A 21,827-nucleotide genomic window follows, 5' to 3' on the forward strand; every position below is an offset into this window, starting at 1 on the left:
AAAGTCAAATCATAATCAACCACCCCTTTAATAATCTTACCAACCAGGTGCATGTAGGGTTTGATCCCGGACCGTTGCTTCAGTTCCTTCACTGTCGTATTGTTGCTTTCTCTGTTGTGTTCAGCGGGTGAAGTGTAGTTGTGTTGTTGTGTTCAGGAGAGTGAAGTTGTGTTGTTGTGTTGTTCAGCAGTGTTGTGTTGTGTTGTTCAGCAGTGTTGTGTTGTGTGTTCAGCGGGTGAAGTTGTGTTGTTGTGTTGTTCAGCAGTGTTGTGTTGTGTGTTCAGCAGTGTTGTGTTGTGTGTTCAGCGGGTGAAGTTGTGTTGTTGTGTTGTTCAGCAGTGTTGTGTTGTGTGTTCAGCGGGTGAAGTTGTGTTGTTGTGTTGTTCAGCAGTGTTGTGTTGTGTGTTCAGCGGGTGAAGTTGTGTTGTGTTGTGTTGTTCAGCGGGTGAAGTGTTGTGTTGTTGTTCAGCAGGGGGAAGTGTCGTGTTGTGTTGTTGTGTTCAGCGGGTGAAGTGTCGTGTTGTGTTGTTGTGTTCAGCGGGTGAAGTGTCGTGTTGTGTTGTTGTGTTCAGCGGGTGAAGTGTAGTTGTGTTCAGCGGGTGAAGTTGTGTTGTGTTGTTGTGTTCAGCGGGTGAAGTTGTGTTGTTGTGTTCAGCGGGTGAAGTTGTGTTGTGTTGTTGTGTTCAGCGGGTGAAGTTGTGTTGTTGTGTTCAGCGGGTGAAGTTGTGTTGTTGTGTTCAGCGGGTGAAGTTGTGTTGTGTTGTTGTGTTCAGCGGGTGAAGTTGTGTTGTTGTGTTCAGCGGGTGAAGTTGTGTTGTTCAGGAGAGTGAAGTGTAGTTGTGTTGTGTGTTCAGCGGGTGAAGTTGTGTTGTTGTTCAGCGGGTGAAGTTGTGTTGTGTGTTCAGCAGGGGGAAGTGGACTGCTGGCCTCTGTCCTGCCCGCCGGCGGACTGCGAGTTCACGCTGGTTCCCGAGGGCGAGTGTTGCGCGCGCTGTGTGTCGGACCCGTGCCAGGCTCACGCCGTCCGCAGCGACATCACCAAGACCTGCGAGGACGAACACGGGATCACGCGCTTCAGCGGCTCGTCCTGGGTCAAGCACGGCACGGAGTGCACACTGTGCCAGTGCAAGGTACACACACACACACACACACACACACACACACACACACACACACACACGATCAAATATACAAACTAAGAGACAGGGATGTACAGTCAAACCATAATTATTCAGACACCAGATATCATTTTTTATATTTTTTCACTAGTGTGTTCAGGACACTATAGTTCATTTCTGTAAGTGAGGAGAGCAAAATAAAGTAAACTGTGATATATTATACACCAATATTCTTCATACAGTGTAAGATTTATACAAATTTGGGATTAAAACTGATTGGGACAGCCTAACAGAAGTGTGTGTGTGTGTGTGTGTGTGTGTGTGTGTGTGTGTGTGTGTGTGTGTGTGTGTGTGTGTGTGTGTGTGAGACAGTCTAACAGAAGGACGGACAAAACCTGTCAGATATCAACTGAGTTCTGCTCATGTTTTATCACCGTTTTCTAAACTATAGCGAATAAACTGATAATGTGAGGAGTGTTGAAGGAGTCTGGATAAAGTTTGGTTTGACTGTACATACAAACAAAACAATTACAACTACACAAATAAGCACAAAAGTTTGGTGATCAAACAAACATGATTGTCTGCTTGTGTGTGTCGTTGTGTGATCGTTTGCTCGACTCTGAACAAACAAACCAAACAGATTTAATCAGATTTCCTCTGAATGGTGTTTTTCTGTGCATTAGATTCATTGTGGGTTCAAATAAAATGAAATGAAAAAAAACACACAGACACACTTAGATGACAGTTTACAGAAACAGACAAATACAATTAAACAGACAACACAACACAAATAAGTGTATCACACAAACTGTTTTGCATGATTGTTTGCTTTTGTCTGTTTGTCTCGGCGTGATTGAGTCTGATTGTTTTTGTTCGTCTCTTTCTGTGTGTGTGTGTGTGTGTGTGTGTGTGTGTGTGTGTGTGTGTGTGTGTTCGTCTGATTGAACAATCGTTTGCTCGACTCTAAACAAACTCCAGCCACTGAACCATTCAAACCTCTTTTCAAATAATTCATTCAAAAAGATTTTTAAATAGACCGCAGTAATTAACATGTAGTCAGAACCCATGAATGAAGTAAATTATGTGTTTAGTTTAGTCTATTCAGGATCTCTCCGTGTGATTGTCTAATTAAACCATCATTTGCTTGAGTCTAAACAAACCAACAAGCAAAGTAAACAGATTTAATCATTTGTCAGATTCTTTGTGGCGTTCAGGTAAAAAAATGCAATAAAAAACATATACTGGGAACACTTTACAATAAGGTTCATTAGTTAACATTAGTTATTATTTTAATTAACATGAACTAGTTATTAGCGATACGCTTGTTACTGTATTTATAAAAATGATGTTATATCAGCCAGCGCACAGACCTGTATTTACTTCCTGTTTTCGGTCGAAGTCCAAAGTAGTCGATTGTCGAGTTCACACGCGTAGGTTTAGTTATGATCACGCGCGTGAACTCGACAATCGACTACTTTGGACTTCGACCGAAAACAGGAAGTAAACACAGGTATTTGCGCTGGCTGATATAACATCATTTTTATTCATATCTTTCACATCTCCTGCAGTCAGATTCACCGTGTTCACTCTGAAGGAATCACTCAACATGGCTGGGCACTTGTATGACACATCAAGGATGATAAGAGAAATAAAAGCAGGTTTAAAATTAGACCCATTCAAGTCAATAGAGTGCAAATGTTAAAAAGAGGATAACACGGTGTAGGCAACACCGATTTTTGTCGTTGTTCTCTGTATTGACAGCACTCCAAATTTACTAAAAATTGAGCTCAATGTTAAAATTGACCGGAGTTCTCCTTTAATGTGCTAGTGCAGTTCATTATTAGTTCATGCTAACTAATGTAGTTAACTAATGAAGCTTATTGTAAAGTGTTATACTTTTATATTATTATTTAAAAATCAACAACACTCAATTAGATGATCAAATGCACACACACAGTCTGATTCATGTGTGTATGTGCAGTGTGTGTGTATGTGCAGTGTGTGTGTGTGTGTGTGTGTGTGTGTGTGTGCGCGCAGTGTGTGTGTGCAGTGTGTGTGTATGTGCAGTGTGTGTGTATGTGCAGTGTGTGTGTATGTGCAGTGTGTGTGTATGTGCAGTGTGTGTGTGTGCAGTGTGTGTGTGTGTGCAGTGTGTGTGTGTGTGTGCGCAGTGTGTGTGTGCAGTGTGTGTGTGTGTGTGCAGTGTGTGTGTGTGTGTGCAGTGTGTGTGTGTATATCCATCCAGTGTGTGTGTGTGTGTGTATGTGCAGTGTGTGTGTGTATGTGCAGTGTGTGTGTGTGTGTGTGTATGTGCAGTGTGTGTGTGTGCAGTGTGTGTGTATGTGCAGTGTGTGTGTGTGTGTGTGTGCGTGCAGTGTGTGTGTGTATGTACAGTGTGTGTGTGTGTGTGTGTGTGTGTGTGTGTGTGTGTGTGCAGTGTGTGTGTGTGTGTGTATGTGCAGTGTGTGTGTGTATGTGCAGTGTGTGTGTGTATGTGCAGTGTGTGTGTATGTGCAGTGTGTGTGTGTATGTGCAGTGTGTGTGTGTGTGTGTGTGTGTGCAGTGTGTGTGTATGTGCAGTGTGTGTGTGTGCGTGTGTGCGTGCAGTGTGTGTGTGTATGTACAGTGTGTGTGTGTGTGTGTGTGTGTGTGCAGTGTGTGTGTGTGTGTATGTGCAGTGTGTGTGTGTATGTGCAGTGTGTGTGTGTATGTGCAGTGTGTGTGTGTGTGTGTGTGTGTGCAGTGTGTGTGTGTGTGTGTGTGTGTGTGTGTGTGTGTGTGTGCAGTGTGTGTGTGTGTGTGTGTGTGTGTGTGTGTGTGCAGTGTGCAGTGTGTGACGTATTCTTCCTCGTGTCTTCTCCAGAACGGACACATCTGTTGCTCAGTGGACCCCATGTGTCTTTAGTGGCTCACACACTGTACAGTCTCACACACCCTCCCGGAGTTATGCCAAATACGCCCGGTGTGTGACACCAGAGCGGAGGAGGCCATTCTGCACAATCAAGGACTATAGACCCACGACGAGAGCGACACGCGAGCACCGGCATGACCACACTGGATGTTTAAAGAATAAAACATTCTTTCATTTTTATCTTTGACGATCACAGGATTGTAGAAACTTTAGCTAGTGAGTAAATCTTATCGTATCTCTCTTTTGCCTGGATATGGAAGTTCGACGCTATTTTGTGTTTCTTTTTCGATTAGCTTTCTACGGAGACCCTAAAGGGACATTTGCAACAAAAAACAAAACAAAACAAAAAACAGACTTTCACGTGCGCACGAGAAAACTTATGAGCACGTGAAAGTTTGTGTTTTTTTTTTTTGGCAAATGTCCCTTTAGGGTCTCCATAGCTTTCTGTGTCTGTTTTCTGTCTAGATTTTAAATGATTATATGGCTTGTTCTTGTCTTACGGTGAATAAAATATCTCCATTTCCATTTATGGATGCGTTGACCTTTCATTCCCCCAGCGGCGCGTTACGTTTCCCGAATGTGTCGCTCAGCTAAAGCCGCCGCACGCGGTGATCAGCGAGTGCGCTAATTAAATAGTGACCTTCTCCGCCACCTGAAGCATCATTATCATCTCCAATCTCTCACGCCGCTTAAATATCCCAGCATTCACGCTTGACCGTCCCGCAAACGCCAACGGATTCCAGAACCCAAATGCTTCCTCTTCCTGTACGTTTAGAATACGGCATGAATATTCAGCAGCGTCTCCAGCGAGCTCATGAATATTCATCAGGTGACGGGGTCGTCCGGGAAACAGGCCTGCTCTCCTTCAGGTCCCTGTGTGAAAGTGACACAGATATATCAGTCGCTTCGGAAAAACAGCTCCGCTTCACAAACTCAAACTGCTAATGGCTAAAAACTCAAATTATAAAATTATAATCACTTTTTTTTTGCTAATGTTTCATAAATATTTAAAGAAAAGTTTTGTCGTTCCAAAAATGTCTGACTGAATAGTTAAAGTTGTGAATACTTGTGTCTGAATCACTGCTCATTTGCTATAAACCAACATAAAAATGTATCAAGCCACTCAAGAGTTTAAGTACATGTATAAAAAGCCTTTATTTCATCATTATTACACACAAACATATATTTGTTTTGCATATTTATATACTTTACTGTAAACATCTATTGTATTGAATTGTATATATTGCACTACTGTCGATGCCTGAGCTTTACATGCTTTTATATACATTATTTTAAACTCTCGAGTGCCTTGGCTTAATATTTTTTGTATTATCTATTTTATTATTTATTATATTTTATTATTGAATTATTCCCACATGTAAAGAGCAGCGGGATACGGACTTTACACCCGCGCAACGCTTTTTTGCACTCCTTGTTTTAATAAACAAACATATTTGCTATACAATATTCAGTATACTGTGTGGACAAAGCTGGATTTACTAAATATCCATCTTTATATAAAGTTGTGATAATATAATTCACATTTTGCAGCAATCAATGTGCTATAAAGTATATATTGCTTTATGTGAGTTAGAGTTGCACGATTATTTGTTAAAAGATCGCGTTCTCGTCACTAAATACGGCGATTCGGTGTCTATCTTTACAATCACAGCGAACGTTCAGCCGGAGAAAGCCGTTGTCATGTATAGATATACAGTATGAAGCATTATTTAAATGATCACATATGTACTGGGATATAAGTTTAGTTTGGCGATAAAAATAGAGCAAATCACCAAGTGTCGCTTTAGATAACGATTGTATAAATTACACCGTTACACCAGTAGGTGGCGACAAGTGTGTTATATTTTGACAATGTATTTGTCATTGAATAATACACACACACACACGCACACACACACACGCACACACACACTATATATATATATACACACACACACACACACACATTATATATACACACACACACACACTATACACACACACACTTCCTACTTTGTATATAGAGCTGTGATAATATTTCACATTTTGTGATGATATAAACAGTCCAGTTAGAGTATTATAAGATGATATTCTGAACAATATCATTGCACTCTTACTTTTTCCGCCAGATGAACATATAAATATAACAGTATGTCAGCAATAGTAAAAGCAATCATATAAAACGAATGTTTATGAAGGTTATGACCTCAACCTGAAGCCAAAGACGTCCACCTCGAGAGGAAGATTCAGTTCCTTGACCTCGACTACATGCGGTTCTCCTCGTCGCAGCGATGAACACATCTACCGTACGCTTCACAGAATACAGGAGATCCTGAAGCTGGAGCGTTTATTAGACGCTTATGTGCATAAACTGAAGTCATTATGTGTGTTTTATAAGAAGCACTGGGTTGCAGATGTATGTTCACCTGTGGCGGGTTAGACCGCTCCTGAACGCCGGCTTCCAGGGGTCAGAGGTCATCAGAGGTCGCCAGAGGTCATCGGTGGGCTGGTGTAGCGTCTGTCCTCCAGCGGGTCAACACAATTCAACCATCAGACTGCAAAAAATCATGTTTTTCCTCAGTATTTAATAATGCTAATGAAAACTGTTGTATACAAACATTTCAGATTTTATTTGAGTGTAAATATTATATCTGGAAATAAATAGCAGTTTAATATAATAACTCTGTTGGTCATTTTAACCTATTAAATATAATATTATAGTGTAACAAAGGAGAGGGTTCTCTGTATAGTTTGAAGAATTATTTGGGAGACATTTTTTTTTCATTCTGAATAATCAAATATCGGCCGAGAAATTTTGTATCGGTGCATATCTAATATTAAGTGAAAAAACACAAAAAAAAAGAAGTGAATTTATGCTTAAAACAAATACCTGACAATGAAGTCAGAAAAATAATCTTGTTTTTCCTTTGAATTGAGATTATTTTTCTTGTTTTAAGTATAATTAAAAAAAATGTTGATATATATTAAGGCTGTCAAAAGATTAATCGCGATTAATCGCATCCAAAATAAAGTTTGTGTTTACATAATATATGTGTGTACTGTGTATAATTATTACGTATAAATACACACACATTCATGTATATATTTAAGAAAAATTTGCATTTATATACTGTATATACATTTATATAATATATAAATATTTTATATATAAATATATCCAATTTTTCTTAAAAATATACATGATTGTGTGTGTTTTTATATATATAAATAATTATACACAGTACACACATATATTATGGAAACACAAACTTTTATTTTGGATGCGATTAATCACGATTAATCTTTTAACAGCCCTAATATATATATATATAAATATAATAAAACAAGACTAATTTAGCATCTCAAATAAATGTATCTTGATTTAAGAATTTACTGGAAAACAAAGACATAAATACTAAAGGAAGAACATCATTTTTTGCAGTGTAGAAACATAAATACAGATGTAATATCTCTTCCCCAGCCGCTGCACTGACGGACATCAATACTAAGCAGGTTTGTACTTCTTCTGTCCGCTCGATTCCCTGCCTAATGAAACTGAAGGTTTGGGTTTGATTATTCAATTATGGTTTACCAATCTGCCAAGAAAACAAGTCAGCTAATTCAGTTTTACTGCGTGACGTGAACAGATTTTGTGACACGCAATTCAATTCCTCCACAAAACACAATCAATCACGTTGCTATTTTCCACGGTGGATTACCTTCATGCACTGCTCGTTTCTCAGTACAAACTCTTGACCGCAGTGCTTCCCTCTCGGGTCAGATCTGCTGATAGCGCCGATTCTGTGGATCATGCGCTCAGGCTTCAGGACGGGGAGTGATCAAGTGTGCATGCATGAGTCGAGTTTGAGTCGGGGCCGCAACACAACACGAGCACTGAAGAGATGCTGTGCTGCTCAGCCGCGGTCAGACGAAAATGGAGATTTATTCAACATTTAATCAATGCTAAATTTATTCTGCGGAACACAATCACCCCTCGATTTTTACGTTTTTTTTTTTTTTACGTACAGGTTTGGGCACTTGCTATGTAAACATAACACACACAAAAAAATCGTGTACATGATTCGAAAAGATTAAATGGTCCTGCAAAAAATAGTCGCGTAAAAAATGAGCGCATTGGAAGTGAATGAGAGAGTTTCCTCTAGTGGAAGCGTTCGGTACTGCAGCCGAACAACATCTCACTGACAGCTCGTTTCAACATTATCAAGCTGCAGACTCGGAGCCTGCTGCATCTACAGTCCCCGCACCCAGAGTCCCGCATTCTCAGTCCCCTCGTTTTTCGAGACAGCGCCTCCTGCTGTTCGGAAGATCGTATAACACCCTTATCCAAATGCCATTGAAAACATTGGAATGCAAGATTACGGTCTCTTTTAATTTAAAGTTATCCAAATAAATATTTGCGTTCCCTGCTTGATGCATGTACCAAAAAAAAAAAAAAAAATCATTGTGTTCTCAAACTAACTAATTACCCAGTATTTATTTTTTGAGCGTGGGTGTAATTGAAAGGAAATTACTGATGTAACAGATACAAATACAGATTTAACTATCATCTGAAAAATATGATGTGATATTATATTGCTACAATGTTTTAGTTTGTTTTTGTACAATGTTTCAAATTCCATTTTTTCTTTCAGTTCAACATATAATGGTCTAATTAACATTATACCATGCTAACATTACAAAACCTGTTTTTTGATATTTTGCATGTGAAGCAAAACTCAAATAATAGACAAAACACCAATAATAAACAATTCTGTACTTTATTTAACGATCACCTTAATCACTGTCATCTTGCTGTAAACAGGACAAAGCAAAAAAAAAGGAAAAAAGAATTGTGTTAGTGACTTTATTTGTGTCTTCAATTGCATTCAAAAAACCTCCATTTATAAATCTGGCTTTCTTAAAATTGTGGACTGGCAATACAAGCAATGGTAATGTTGCTGGGTTCGGCAGGGGCGACCGCATCGATGTACGGTGTACCCTGGAATACAACAGCATACAATTGCACTGTCACACACAGTCTTATGATCTTTCAAAAAGCAAAAAAAAGAGAGTCAAACTCAAATTAAAAATGTAAGACCACCCCACAGAGCCCATACAGTCAAATTTCAGTAAATACAAATTAAAACAAGGAACCCTCAAAAAAAGACCAAATGACACATTCTAACTCACATGTTAATACCATAGACTGGTTAATACATAGTGAAGGCATAGCAAATTTGATTATTAGGCAACTGTAACCTATGAGTTGTGAATGGCTGGCAACAACTTCATATCACAGTAAAATTAATATTGATCCATTTGAATACTTTACGTTTTATAAGAACTAATTTAAGTAGTCTACATAAATTATATAAAGTAAAATAACTACTCTGGCATTAATTAATTCAATAGTTTTAGGAGAAAAGTTCCGATAATTAAAAAAAGGTAAATCTGATTAAATAATTAATGATGACATTATTTGATATTAACACATATAATGTATTTAATTGGTCAACTTTAATGTCAACTATTTTTTTACAATGGCTTGTCTACAATAAGTCCATGGTTAAAGGCTAACGTTAGGGAAAAAGGCGAAAAAACATGTTAACGGCTCAAATTTTGTTACAAACTATCATTACAAATATTAAATAGACTGTTCATATATTGGTGTATCGATGAGCTATAAAGTAGGCTAGTTTGATTAAAAAAAGAAATCATTGAATAAAATTGACGATACTCACGTTTCGGTTCTTCACGTGTTTATGTGTTTATCCGATCCAATTTGATAGGTGGCGCTGTCTCGAAAAACGAGGGGACTGAGAATGCGGGACTCTGGGTGCGGGGACTGTAGATGCGGCAGGCTCCGAGTCTGCAGCTTCATACTACTCGCTCGTTTACTGAGATATCAACCTCAACTTTGGAACACAACTTGTTTAGATTTATGGCTTTGGTTTTCTTGCCGTTTTAGAGTAAAACGTGATTTTGAAAATATATATTTCATATAAAAAAATTTTTGTGCATTTTTCATTAAAAAAAAAAAAAAACGTAAAATTCTGTTACTTTTTTTAAGTTACTTTTTTTTAAACATTTTTCACTTCAGCAATAATCCGCCATGTGTCGTCTTTGAAAATTAATCAAATTTAAGTCTGTCGCTCTAAAGCATTCAAGATTTAGTCTAAGTTTAAGTTGGAAATTTAATTTTCAGGTCTATGCTCAAAAAGTGAATGAATTTAAATACAGCGTAAATACAATTTAGTATAAAAATATATATAAAATAAAAACATTATCAAACTAAAAGATAGTACATTCATTCCATTGACAAATAAATGTAAAACTTTTTTGAAGAAGACACCAAACTTAATAGAAATGAAATATTTTCCAAATAATATTTGTCATACATTTATAATATTACTTTTCCACAGTATAAAGTGGGTCGATCATATTTGGGGGTCTGTGTTCAACTAAAGGACTCGTTCTGATCTCCCTAATGTCTCCGGTGTCGGCGCCGGACCGCAGAACCACAGTGTCGGGTCGCCTCCAGTGTTCGGGACAGGTCTGGCTCTGGTGCCATATGTGCCCAGCGTGCTTCTCTCTGGACGTGGCGCTCGGCCAGCGTCGGCACTGAGGAATCCCAGCATGCACCGGCCTGATTCCAGCTGGCTCCTAAATGACCAATTTACTATCAGAGAGAAAAGCCCAGGTCGACAGATGCTACGACCTACGGGGAGCTGATATTACGGTTTCTGCTAGCTATTAACCTCCGCGCAGTGATGATGTCAGGATAGTGTTTGAGCACCTCAGAAGAATCCCATTGGCTGCAGATGTCACTCGTCATTTGAGTGACAGCACTAAGCCCCGCCCCCATTCAATATCAATGCTGTGATTCAAAGTCCATTTCAAACCTGAGAAAATACAGAATGACACATCAAGTCAGACATTCAACTTGTATGTAGTTACTAGTTAATGATAAACATTCAGTTTTTTATGAATTTTAACAAGTAAATGCTTTAGTAAGTCGAAGTTCCTATATTACATGACAAAAAAAAACCCTGTTTAGGCAATGCTTGCAGAGGCAGGGGTGTAAAACATGGTAAATGATCCACTCAGTTGATAATCGTACACCAGTAAATTATAGTATTACACATTATTTATTACATACCACCTGGTTATAGAGACTGTTCTGTTAAACCGCAGCAAAAAAGGTCCATTTACATATGTTTGAGAGTGTATTCTCGTGTGTTTTCCTGGATTAGACCATGGACCAGTTGCGTAAACACAGCCATTATCTTAAAATTGTGTTTTAAGAACTAGCCTGACCTGATTGTATTTTCCAGAATATAAGTTGCCTTTTGTTCCTCGTCTAAAACATGCCGCGACTTATTTCAAAGTGACTTACATAATTCAATTAGCATCAAGCACGCAGAACATTTGGCCTGACTGAGAGAGGAATGTGTGACCAAATTTATTTGTATTGAACATTTCTTCAATGGTGTCGAATGTTGTTTTGCTTCCCAACATTCTTCAAAAAATATCTTCTTTTGTGTTCTGTAGAAAACAGGTTTAGAAAAACATGAGGTGTAAATCCCTTTCATTTTTGGGTCGACTGTTCCTTTAAAGTTATGACCTGCATGTCTTAAAGTCCCCCTGGGGTGGAAATCCAGCTTTTAATGTTGTTTATGTGTCTATGTGGAGTTATTAATATGCAAATCATGTGTAAATTCATAGGTCGAGTATTTTCCGCAGTGCTTAAAACCGCACCCGACCCGTTTTCCGACAGCAGCACCAATTAAAATCCGCAACCCGACCCGACCCGCTTAAAATAGAACCGAGACCCGACCCGCACCCGAAATAAAATCAGTTTAGCCAATCACAGTATAGACACACTACTTTCAAATTTGTATTGCCTTTGGCGGCTTGCCTTAACACAAGGACAACAGCCGAAGCTGTCAAAAAGCCGATAGCCTGTAGCCTGCATGGCAAACGCGTTACCACAAAACAATTCAATTTCGTCTAGCACATCAGCTTCACAATTTTATATATATTTATATATTATTTCATCAATGTTGATTATATGATAAGTGAAAAGCATAGTAGCCTAAGATCATACGTTGTGCAATATGTCGGTAGACAGAGGCAGACATTATGACCACTTCATAGTTTCTTACTGTAGCTATAAAGCCTTTCTTTAAATTGAATTTCGTTTTGTATTAATTTTATCTTAATTTTAAATGATGTTTTATAACCAATTGTCTGAATTTTATAAATAAGAAGTAATAGCAGACATCAGGACACGGAGCGGAGGCAATGCGCATGAACTGGAAATTAACGAAACTCAGTGTATAAGCTACATGCCTCACAGACCTGAGAAACATAGAAAGCTTGAAATGTGTAGCCTACTTTTAAACAAAACAATTCAAAACGAAAGAAAACAGCTCTGTCTCTGTCACAGCCACGACCAAGTGATCTGAGGGCGCGCGCGCTTCCTTCTGTGTGACGTGTACGCAGACTGGTGCATAGAAATGTATACACTAGATTTCGCATTAGACTTTCGTTCCAATTAACTGCAAGCGGGTAATCCATCCGCCGGAAACTGAAGCCTCCGCGGGCGCCGCCATTGTAGCAGAACTTCACCTGCTGTTAGCATTCCATTGACTCCCATTCATTTTTGCGTCACTTTGACAGCGAATAACTTTACATCGGAGGCGTCCAAAGACTCCATTTGTCCATTATTTATTTCTAAAGAAACACGACAATGTATAAAAGGCTCCATTACCTTGTACCTTACGTTATGGCCCTGTAGAAGTCGTTTTTGTAAAAATAGGCTAACGATTGCGTCATAACTCACGCGACTCTCTGTCGCACGGTAGAGAAATTACCGTATAGACCGGCGGAGAAGCTCGTAGGCAATCGGGGGGACGTGGAGGCATTAAGTCCGATAAAGTCAAGGGAGAAGCCCACAGAGAGTGATAAAGTTGCTCCCGCTGCTAGCTCATGGACAGCTAATGCTCACGCTCTCCGTCTCTGCGAGATTCGGAAGGGAATGATTCAGATTTCTCTCCGCACAGCTACTAGAAGACTGACAGCTGTCAGACACGTTGCTCACGTGTTCAAGCTCAGTTTGAGCCTGCGCAGTTCGCCTGGCGATCAGGAAGTGAGTGCTTCAAATGGGCTTCACTTTTCTCCGTTGAAGTCTATGGGGTCGCTGTGTCCATCTTATATACTGTCTATGATTAACTGCCGTAGCCAAGGCAACATCTAGTGTATACATCTATGCACCAGTCTGCGCACACGTCACACACCAGGAAGCGCGCGCGCCCTCAGATCACTTGGACCTTTCACAAGGCGCCGCATCTCACTGTGCGCGCTTGCCACTTCACTACTGTCATTCTGTGTAAACGATGAATTTCGAACTTGTCCTGGAGGATAGTTTTGTAGATGTGTTCCTAAAAATATGCATTTATTTTTACATTTGCACGTGACTGTTTGAACCCGTGTTTAGACCCGCGTTTCCCCGTGTCCGACCCGACCCGCTCCCGTATCCGACACAGTTGGATATTTTTCACCCGTTTGAGCAAAATTTGAACCAAAGACAGTCTCAAAACACGGTTTGAAATCGCTGGTGTTTCTGACATCACACACTACCTTGTAACCAATCAGATCAACGTGTGACCGTCAACCAGTGGATCTCTGAGTGAGTGAGTGGAGGCGGGGCTCATTTGCATATTCATAGAACTGTGTAACCAATCAGATCAACGTGTGATCGTCAACCAGTGGATCTCTGAGCGAGTGAGTGGAGGCGGGGCTCATTTGCATATTCATAGAAACGCGTATACTAAATGATTCAAGGTTGTAGAGTTAGCCTACATTCAATATATTTTAAGATTTGTTTTCAAGGAAATCATTTTTAAATAGCCTATGTATTTTTTTGATCGGTGATCAAAGATGAGTTTTAAAGGGGTGGTATAATGCCTTTTTCACACGATGTAAAATAAGTCTCGGATGTCCCCAGAGTGTGTGTGTGAAGTTTTAGCTCAAAATACCCCACAGATATTTTTATATATGTTCAAATTGTCACTTTTTGAGGGTGAGCAAAAACACACCAGTTTTGTGTCTGTCCCTTTAAATGCAAATGAGCCGCTGCTCCCGGCACAGGGGGCGGAGCTTCAAGAGCTCTTGTCCTTTTACCTCACACACACACACACACACACACTGGAAATTTCAATGTTTATGTTCAAACCGAAGTCAGACAATGATGGAGAGACTCAAGAAGAAGTGACAACATATTTCTGAATGGTTAGTTGATGAGTTTATGTAGATTATGTGTAGATATTCTCAAGTCATTGATTAGCATATTCTGTCTTGATAATCTATAAATCGTGTTCAGGGGGCGGGGTTTATGTAAATTTTAGGGTTAGTGATGTCACTAACCCGTGTGGAATGTCGTGTAGTCTCTACCAGCCGTTTGTTGTAGGGGAGCGCGGGGCACAACCTAACGCGGGGCTAAATGTAACACGGACCTTTCATGTAGTTACTCAGGGTCACGCGGGTTGTGTTTACGATCTTTTTCTCTCGCTGCCAGAAGACGGTCTCCCGTGGATTTGTGAAAAGTTTTGGTAATATTTTCTGAAGATACGGGACAAAGAGTGTTTTGACACCATGTTAGTATTTTTTTTCATCATACGGATTTTTCTGTTTCTGAGTTGTGTGTGTACGTCACCAAATCTAACTTTATATTGCCTTAATCACTGTCTTGTTGGCTAAAACATGGCACCATTTTGAAACATGTCAGCAACTCCTAGCAACTGTTAGCTAGGTTTAAAATATTTTTTACACAGCGGGGTTAGTTGTAGCACAGTGTTACAACTAAGCCGCCAAGTGTTCACAACATTGTAGGCTATGGGATTTGTTTACTATATTGATCACTTGTTTATTTATTAAAAATATTGCCTGTTTTCATGTAATAAACACTTTAAAATGTGATTTTAAGCTTGTTTTTATTATTATTACTGTTACTATTAATAATAATAATAATTTTGCATGCAAAACTGTTCAGCCCTTTCCTATATCTCTATCCGTGATATTGATCCATAATAGAAGGATGATTGGATGAGGGATGGATGTATGGATATCTATCTATACAGATGTACAAACAATATCAAACTATACAGATAAAATAGTACTGAATTATGTGTGTTACAACTACAAGTGTTACAACTAACCCCTCTGTCTGTTACAACTAACCCCGCATATGGGGTAAGTTGTAACATTTGCACTTCTGTCACTTTCAGTGCAACTGTACGAAAATGGAAGGTCATAGAAAAAAACTTTAAGTGTTCATTTGTAGCAGAGATGTGTATGTTTCTTGTGTAAAAAAAATAATTAATCTAACCTAATTATTTTTTAAATAATTGAGCCAAAACCAAAATGCGTTAGGTTGTGCCCCGCTCTCCCCTAGTCCTTAAAAAGCGATTTATTTAAAAGCAAATATCTCCCTTTGCTCTGAACTTTGAGCGTTGTAACTTTGCAGATGTTGTTTATGATCAAACAGCAACATTACACACTAACTACAGTTAGAAAAGTCAAATCATATTCAACCACCTCTTAAAGGGATAAAATGATTGACTACAAGGGGACTTTAAAGGGAAAAGATGACTAACCTGTAGTACTAGTCAACAGGCCTCACTCTTTTTTCCAACAGATACTGATTGCACACGAGGATGATGGTTTACTCACTCTTGAAACTTGTGTGAGAGAAACGTTCTTCAGTGTTTCTCGTAATAAACAGTAGTGTGTGTGATATCTTATCAGCTCCCGAAGTCCGTGCTGAAGTTATCTTCAGTCTGCAGCTGCTGTTGAGGGAACACTGTCGTCTACTTTTATTTATTTATATTAATATTTATATATTAATATATTAATATTTATTTTACTTATATTAATTTGGAGTATCGCCGTTAGAGAGTTAACGGGCTTTAGCCGTGTAGCCGCTCATTAACGCGCTTCTCAAGGACGGGGTGATATTCTCCTGACTTTCCCTGCAGCACGCTTGATAAAAATGGACATTTTCTCTCTCTGGAAAAGCTAATCGAACGGAAGGAGACTGGGAAATTACGGCTCCTGGGTTTTCTCTGAAAAAAAACATTGACTGGTTTCGTACGGGGATTTGCCGTGTCGCTCCTGTCGCATGTCTAGCGCTGAAATTCCAATTTATAAGCTTCCCGTCGTCCTGAAACACCACAACTGACATGCTAACATTCCCAGTCGCGCCTCAGGAGCGTCGTGATGGAAGTCTGACAGAGGAGGTCTCCATCTCTGCCGGCACACGTCAGGAGTTTGAGTTTGCCGAGCTGTGATCTCGTCAGGCCTGACATGACAGGCGATCTGCTGGAAACAGCCTCAGCGAGCACGACTCAATCTAAGAGCTGAAGGTTTTCTGCCAGATCTCAAGTTCACGGTGCAGATGAAGTCGACGTCTGGCTCTCGAGGAAGAAGAAGCATCAGACGAACAACTAGGGCCTATACATCTCAATTTCAAGTGATATCCTCACTAACCATGTTTGCATGCACACAGCGGCGTCCGAAAAACATATATATTCTGGTTTAAAAACAAAAATCTCATGAAAAAATATTATTTACTCTTCTTCATGTTGTTCCAAACCAATTTTCAGGGTTGCAAAAATAGCCCAATGACCACATCCCAAATATCACAACTCAAAATATGTCATTCCCATACCCAAAATATACAGTTTAAAGTAAAAGAAAATGAGAAAACAACACCACTATATTGTAGGGGTGTGTCACAATATATCGCAATACAAAACTGCAACAATATGTATCGTGGAAAGTGTAATTCACCCAAAGTAAAAATGACTGTGTGAGAAAAAATTCAAGTTTTCAGAGTTTTAGTGTCAGTTCTACATTAAACTACTGTATATAATGTTGAATATAATGTATAATAATGCACTGGGGGGATATGTGTGTGTCCTGATAATGCCAGATCTCTGATGTTACAGTAAACAGTGGCTGACATTATTGTAAATATATCTAGTGAGTGACAGAGATCGAGCATATTCATCTACAATAATTCTGTGTTTTCAGCTTCAGGATCATGAATATTGTTATTCTGGTGTCTCTATTGTCCTATAAGTCCAAGAATATTCATTTACTCACACAATGTAAAACCAAAATTTAGCATTTTAATCAGCAGTTAATTTTTTGTTAACCTTTTATCATACGTCTCGAGTATCGCAATAATATCATATCGTGAGTTCAGTATCGGGATATGTGTCGAATCGTGACATGAGGGCATCGTCACACTCATATTCATTACTGTAGTGATCACAAAACTGAGCATATAGCACATTTATCACTGGTAGAATATAAAATATTTCAATGCTAGCATTTCAAGTCATCAAATTAGCCCAATTTCGCAGACTTGGCAACCCTGATGTTTTCGGTATTTTCACACCAGATTTGGAACATTGTGAGCAGAATTTGTATTGATTTGTATCATGTTCCTTTTATTGTGAAAAACATGTTTAGATTAATCCAATATTAATAAGAATTTTGCTGTGCATGTAAATGAGGTGATTAAAATGAAGCTCCATTAGCGCAACACATCAAATGATTTCGTAACTGAAGAAGAAAGCATGTAAGATGCACCTGTTCGTCTGCAAACACACACGAACTCTCCTTATATTATGGCTTATTATTGGGCTTTCTTCACGAGGAACACGTGTGAGCGTTCCCTAAAGGAGACGGTTACTTGCACTCTTCAGCTGGAGGTTATCAGGGTTCATTTATGTTCTGCTCTGCTAATACAGTATTACATGTCTGTCTGTGCACGGCACATAAATCAATAGTTAATTTCTCTCCATAATCACAAATATTGAAAGTTAGTGGTGTACTTAGTCAAGGATGATGAGGAGACTGTAAAAAAATATTTTCATGATTTATCACAACTTTTTATCTTTTGTCAAATCAAATTGGATAATTATTTTGGTTCAGATAACGTAATATTTTGAGTTTCTATTTATTAAACCAACATACTTCATTAGGGCTGGGTATCGATTCAGATGTTCTAATTCGATTCGATTTCGATTCGACTCAATGAATATAGATTTAATACAAATCCTATATTTATTTATTTATAAACGGTGAACATAAGTTTACGAGTGGTTAATTAATAAAAAGAAATAGAGCCAGGAACCTGTATATTAAACTCTTTTTATTTTAGGTACTCTTGGGTACATTAAAACCCAACTTCATATGCATACAATGAATAGACAGGATTTTGATGCAAGATGAAAAATTGATGCTGAAAATTAGACAAGTCAGATCAGTCGCATGCCTTGATCAATCAGGATCAGGTTATTTTATGTTTAAGAGAAAACTAACATAAAATCTCAGAGCATTATCTGTAACATGGAGGCTCCCAACTTAACTAAGTCAAGTCATCTTGTTGCTTTGACCGAGATAATTTGAGTCAACTTATAGTGTCAAGTTTATGCATCAATTCGTGTTTTGAAGTGTAATAAACTTGACTATAAGTTGACTCGAATTAACTCGGTCAAAGCAACAAGATGACTTGACTTAATTAAGTTGAGTCAACTAATCTTTTTTTACAGTGTATATGAACACTGTAGGAAAACCAATACTGGCTTTATAGGTATAAATATATGGAAAAAAATAGATTTTTGGCCTTTGAGAATCGATTTTGAATCGACCACATTTTAAAATCGAAAAATCTTTTTTTTTTGCCCAGCCCTATACTTCATCGTATTAAGTTAACTATAAATGTTATTTTCAATGAACTCAAAATTGTAAGGCAACCTGTTAACTTACTTTTTTAAGTTAACCCAACATCATTTTTTTTTTTTTTTGCAGTGCAACGTGACACACTGAGGTTTTATTATCCACAGCAACAACATAAGTCCAGCGAGGTCCGGATTCCCGGAACAGGAGATTAGAAATGTGTTGTGTGGCGAAAGTCGCACAAACGCAGCAAGAAATTTCAGGTTTACAGCGATTGTAAAGAAAAGATTGAGAATAATCATGTCAGAGTGCAACACTTTAAAAAGCCATTCGACAAACACAAAAAAGAAATAATCGGATCTGTTATTAAGTGAAATGTTTTCAAAAGAAACGTGAAACTTGAGAGTGGCCACATATGGAGATTCTGGAAGCGTTAATAAATCACCAGTCGTGAGAAAATCCTTTTATAACCCTTGTGTTTTGACCCGTAATGGTGCCTAATGGCTGTTTACCCAATGTTCCTATAAATGGGTTTGATTGCCACTTTCTGCAGAACCGGATCGACACCGGATGCAGGCGTTGCTTAGCAACAAGGTCACAGTGGACCGCCAGCAGTCGCCGCTTTTGAAGCGTCTCGATACGAGAAGAACCATTTCCACCGATAACATCCAACCTGTGAAATAACATGGTACCTGCGTGTCAAAAGAAGGTCTTTATTGATAACAGGGTTTGATGTGGATATTTTCCATCCAAACATTTTAAGAGAAGCAAAAAACACACGCCGGACGAACATGGTCAAAGCAAGATTTCAAAACAACACGAGTATAAAAGACAAAGCAATCGGCGTTTGAGATGGCATTACTTTGGCTGAATCAATCCAATCAGATTTCCCAACACATGCATGTGAAGATATATTTGGTGGCACAGCAGTTTGGTGTTTAAATAACTGATAAATAGTTCAATGATTAGACATGAAGCAACGTCCCACGCGCAGGTTTGTTCATGAAGGCACAGCTTTAGGTGTTCATTAAGTGTTTTCATGACCATCATGCCATGCGTTCACTGTGAGGACAGCATTTTATCCATGTAGGCACGGGCGAATCACATAAAAACACGTACAAAACAAACAAACATCCAGCACCATAGACCGACGTCCTCGAGGGACGCTTTGAGGAACGTTTGAAAGTTTGAGTTCAAAAAATTGGTGCCATGTGCAAGAGCGCTGAAAGTATCCATAAAAAAAATAGAAATCTCATGGAAGAGTTTCAAAACTAGCGCATCAGTCGTAGGGCTGCCCCCGACTTGCCATTGGTCAACTAATCGCACGATTAATATTCATTTAATTACTTAAATATATACTGAACCATAATGAGCCTAATATATATATATATAGGCGTAATATATAGCATATCCCACGCTCAAGAGCACACATAAAGCTTGATGCAAACCATAATGATTATTATCAGTGTTGGGGAAATGCAGTTACGTAATCAGATTACTTTATCAAGTAACTAGTAAAGTAACGCATTACTTTTAAAATTTACAACAAAATATCTGAGTTACTTTGTTTTCCCATTTATTGACTGACAGCTCTCCTGTCCTCATGTTGAGACAAATCAAAGTGCAGAGGCGTGTGTGTGTGTGTGTGTGTGTGTGTGTGTGTGTGTGTGTGTGTGTGTGTGTGTACATGATGTTTATTGTAGTTCTAGACTAAAAGTGAGCATTTACTCATCTCACGTGCACAAAAAATATTCAATATTCCTCAAAATGAATAAAATCAGTGAAATGCAGAATCAGAATACTATGCAAACCTCCAAATAACTAAATATGTTATATAAAACATAATTGTTATGTATTTAATCTCACTTTATTGACCAATGTACTTGCTTCTGACCTTCGATGATTCAGTTTAATAAGCAGAAATGACTGTAGATGGATAGAAAGGTTTGCTTGTGTGCTTTCCTCTACTGTACACATGTCCTTCAGCCGGAGGATTATTATTTCACTTTTGCTGTGAAAGGATCTTTACATTTGCCCAGAAATATAACTTTTGTGTTATAAAAAAAACAAGCCCAGCCCAGGTGGGGAAAAAAGTAACGCAAAAGTAACGTAACGCATTACTTTTCTAAAAAAGTAACTAAGTAATGCAATTAGTTACTTTTTAAGGGAGTAACGCAATATTGTAATGTATTACTTTTAAAAGTAACTTTCCCCAACACTGATTATGAGTGTGTCGTAAATTAGCAATTTTAATGATTTATTAATAAATTAGTGTTTTCTGAGTCAGTTGAAGTCGACGATGCTGACTCGCCATCTCCGCAATATATATAGAGAAATGCAGCTTTATACGGATTACATGAGCAGAGAGTATTTGTTTTTGATTTGAATTGGTTCGTTTTAGAGCTGCACGATTAATCGTAAAAAAATAAAAAATAAATAAAAAGTGAGCTCGATTCAAAAACCCACGCAATCTCATTCCTAAATCACATCGATTTGCTAGTGTCTATTAAATCTTTGACAAAATCACACTGGAAAATTAAAATCTGGTATCTATCTAGTCTCTTCAAGCACGCAGTGTCATTATTTCCATGAAACAAATATTCAATTGATCACAGAAGTATCGGAATAAAAGTTTATAGTTCGGATATAAACACTAAGGAAGCGATCAAAATAGAGCAAATCACCTATCGACAGTAACGTGGCGATTTAAATAACGATTGTATCAATTACATCGTTACACCAGTAGGTGGCGACAAGTGACTGTTAAAAAATGTATTTGTTATTAAATCATTCATTCAAGAGATTCGTTCAAAAAAGCAGATTCATCCAGTAATGAAACAAATTAAGTATTTATGAAAATTTAAAAAATTTGTTCAGAACGTCTAGTAAATTCAATGTTAGTTTTCTCTTTAGTTGTCTGTTCAGAATCGTGGGAGAATTTTAATCTTTATTTGAAATAATAAAAAACTAAAACTAAAAAAACACGTAATTCTCAATTTATCCAGAACTTTGCAGGTCGATGGATGATACGGGAACGTTTGGATTTC

General features: G+C 38.3%; 2 protein-coding genes across 3 annotated transcripts in view; one reads left to right on the plus strand and one right to left on the minus strand.

The window, feature by feature from the left end:
- nell2a (neural EGFL like 2a) overlaps positions 1–4,552 on the plus strand; it is a 113,243-nt gene extending 108,691 nt beyond the window's left edge. Inside the window, exons 19-20 of the mRNA XM_079603335.1 lie at positions 906–1,130; positions 3,982–4,552. Coding sequence (XP_079459461.1) covers positions 906–1,130; positions 3,982–4,023 — 267 coding nt within the window. The 3' untranslated portion in view covers positions 4,024–4,552. The remainder of the gene's footprint in view (positions 1–905; positions 1,131–3,981) is intronic.
- Positions 4,553–19,480: 14,928 nt separating this feature from the next.
- Positions 19,481–21,827, minus strand: part of tmem117 (transmembrane protein 117) — a 73,315-nt gene continuing 70,968 nt past the window's right edge. For both annotated transcript variants that reach the window (XM_079604678.1, XM_079604679.1), the window contains exon 8: positions 19,481–21,827. This exon is cut by the window's right edge and continues 1,065 nt beyond it. The gene's annotated coding sequence lies outside the window, so the exon portion shown is untranslated.

This window comes from Phoxinus phoxinus, assembly GCF_949152265.1.
Source record: "Phoxinus phoxinus genome assembly, chromosome: 25".
NCBI classification, from domain to species: Eukaryota; Metazoa; Chordata; class Actinopteri; order Cypriniformes; family Leuciscidae; genus Phoxinus; species Phoxinus phoxinus.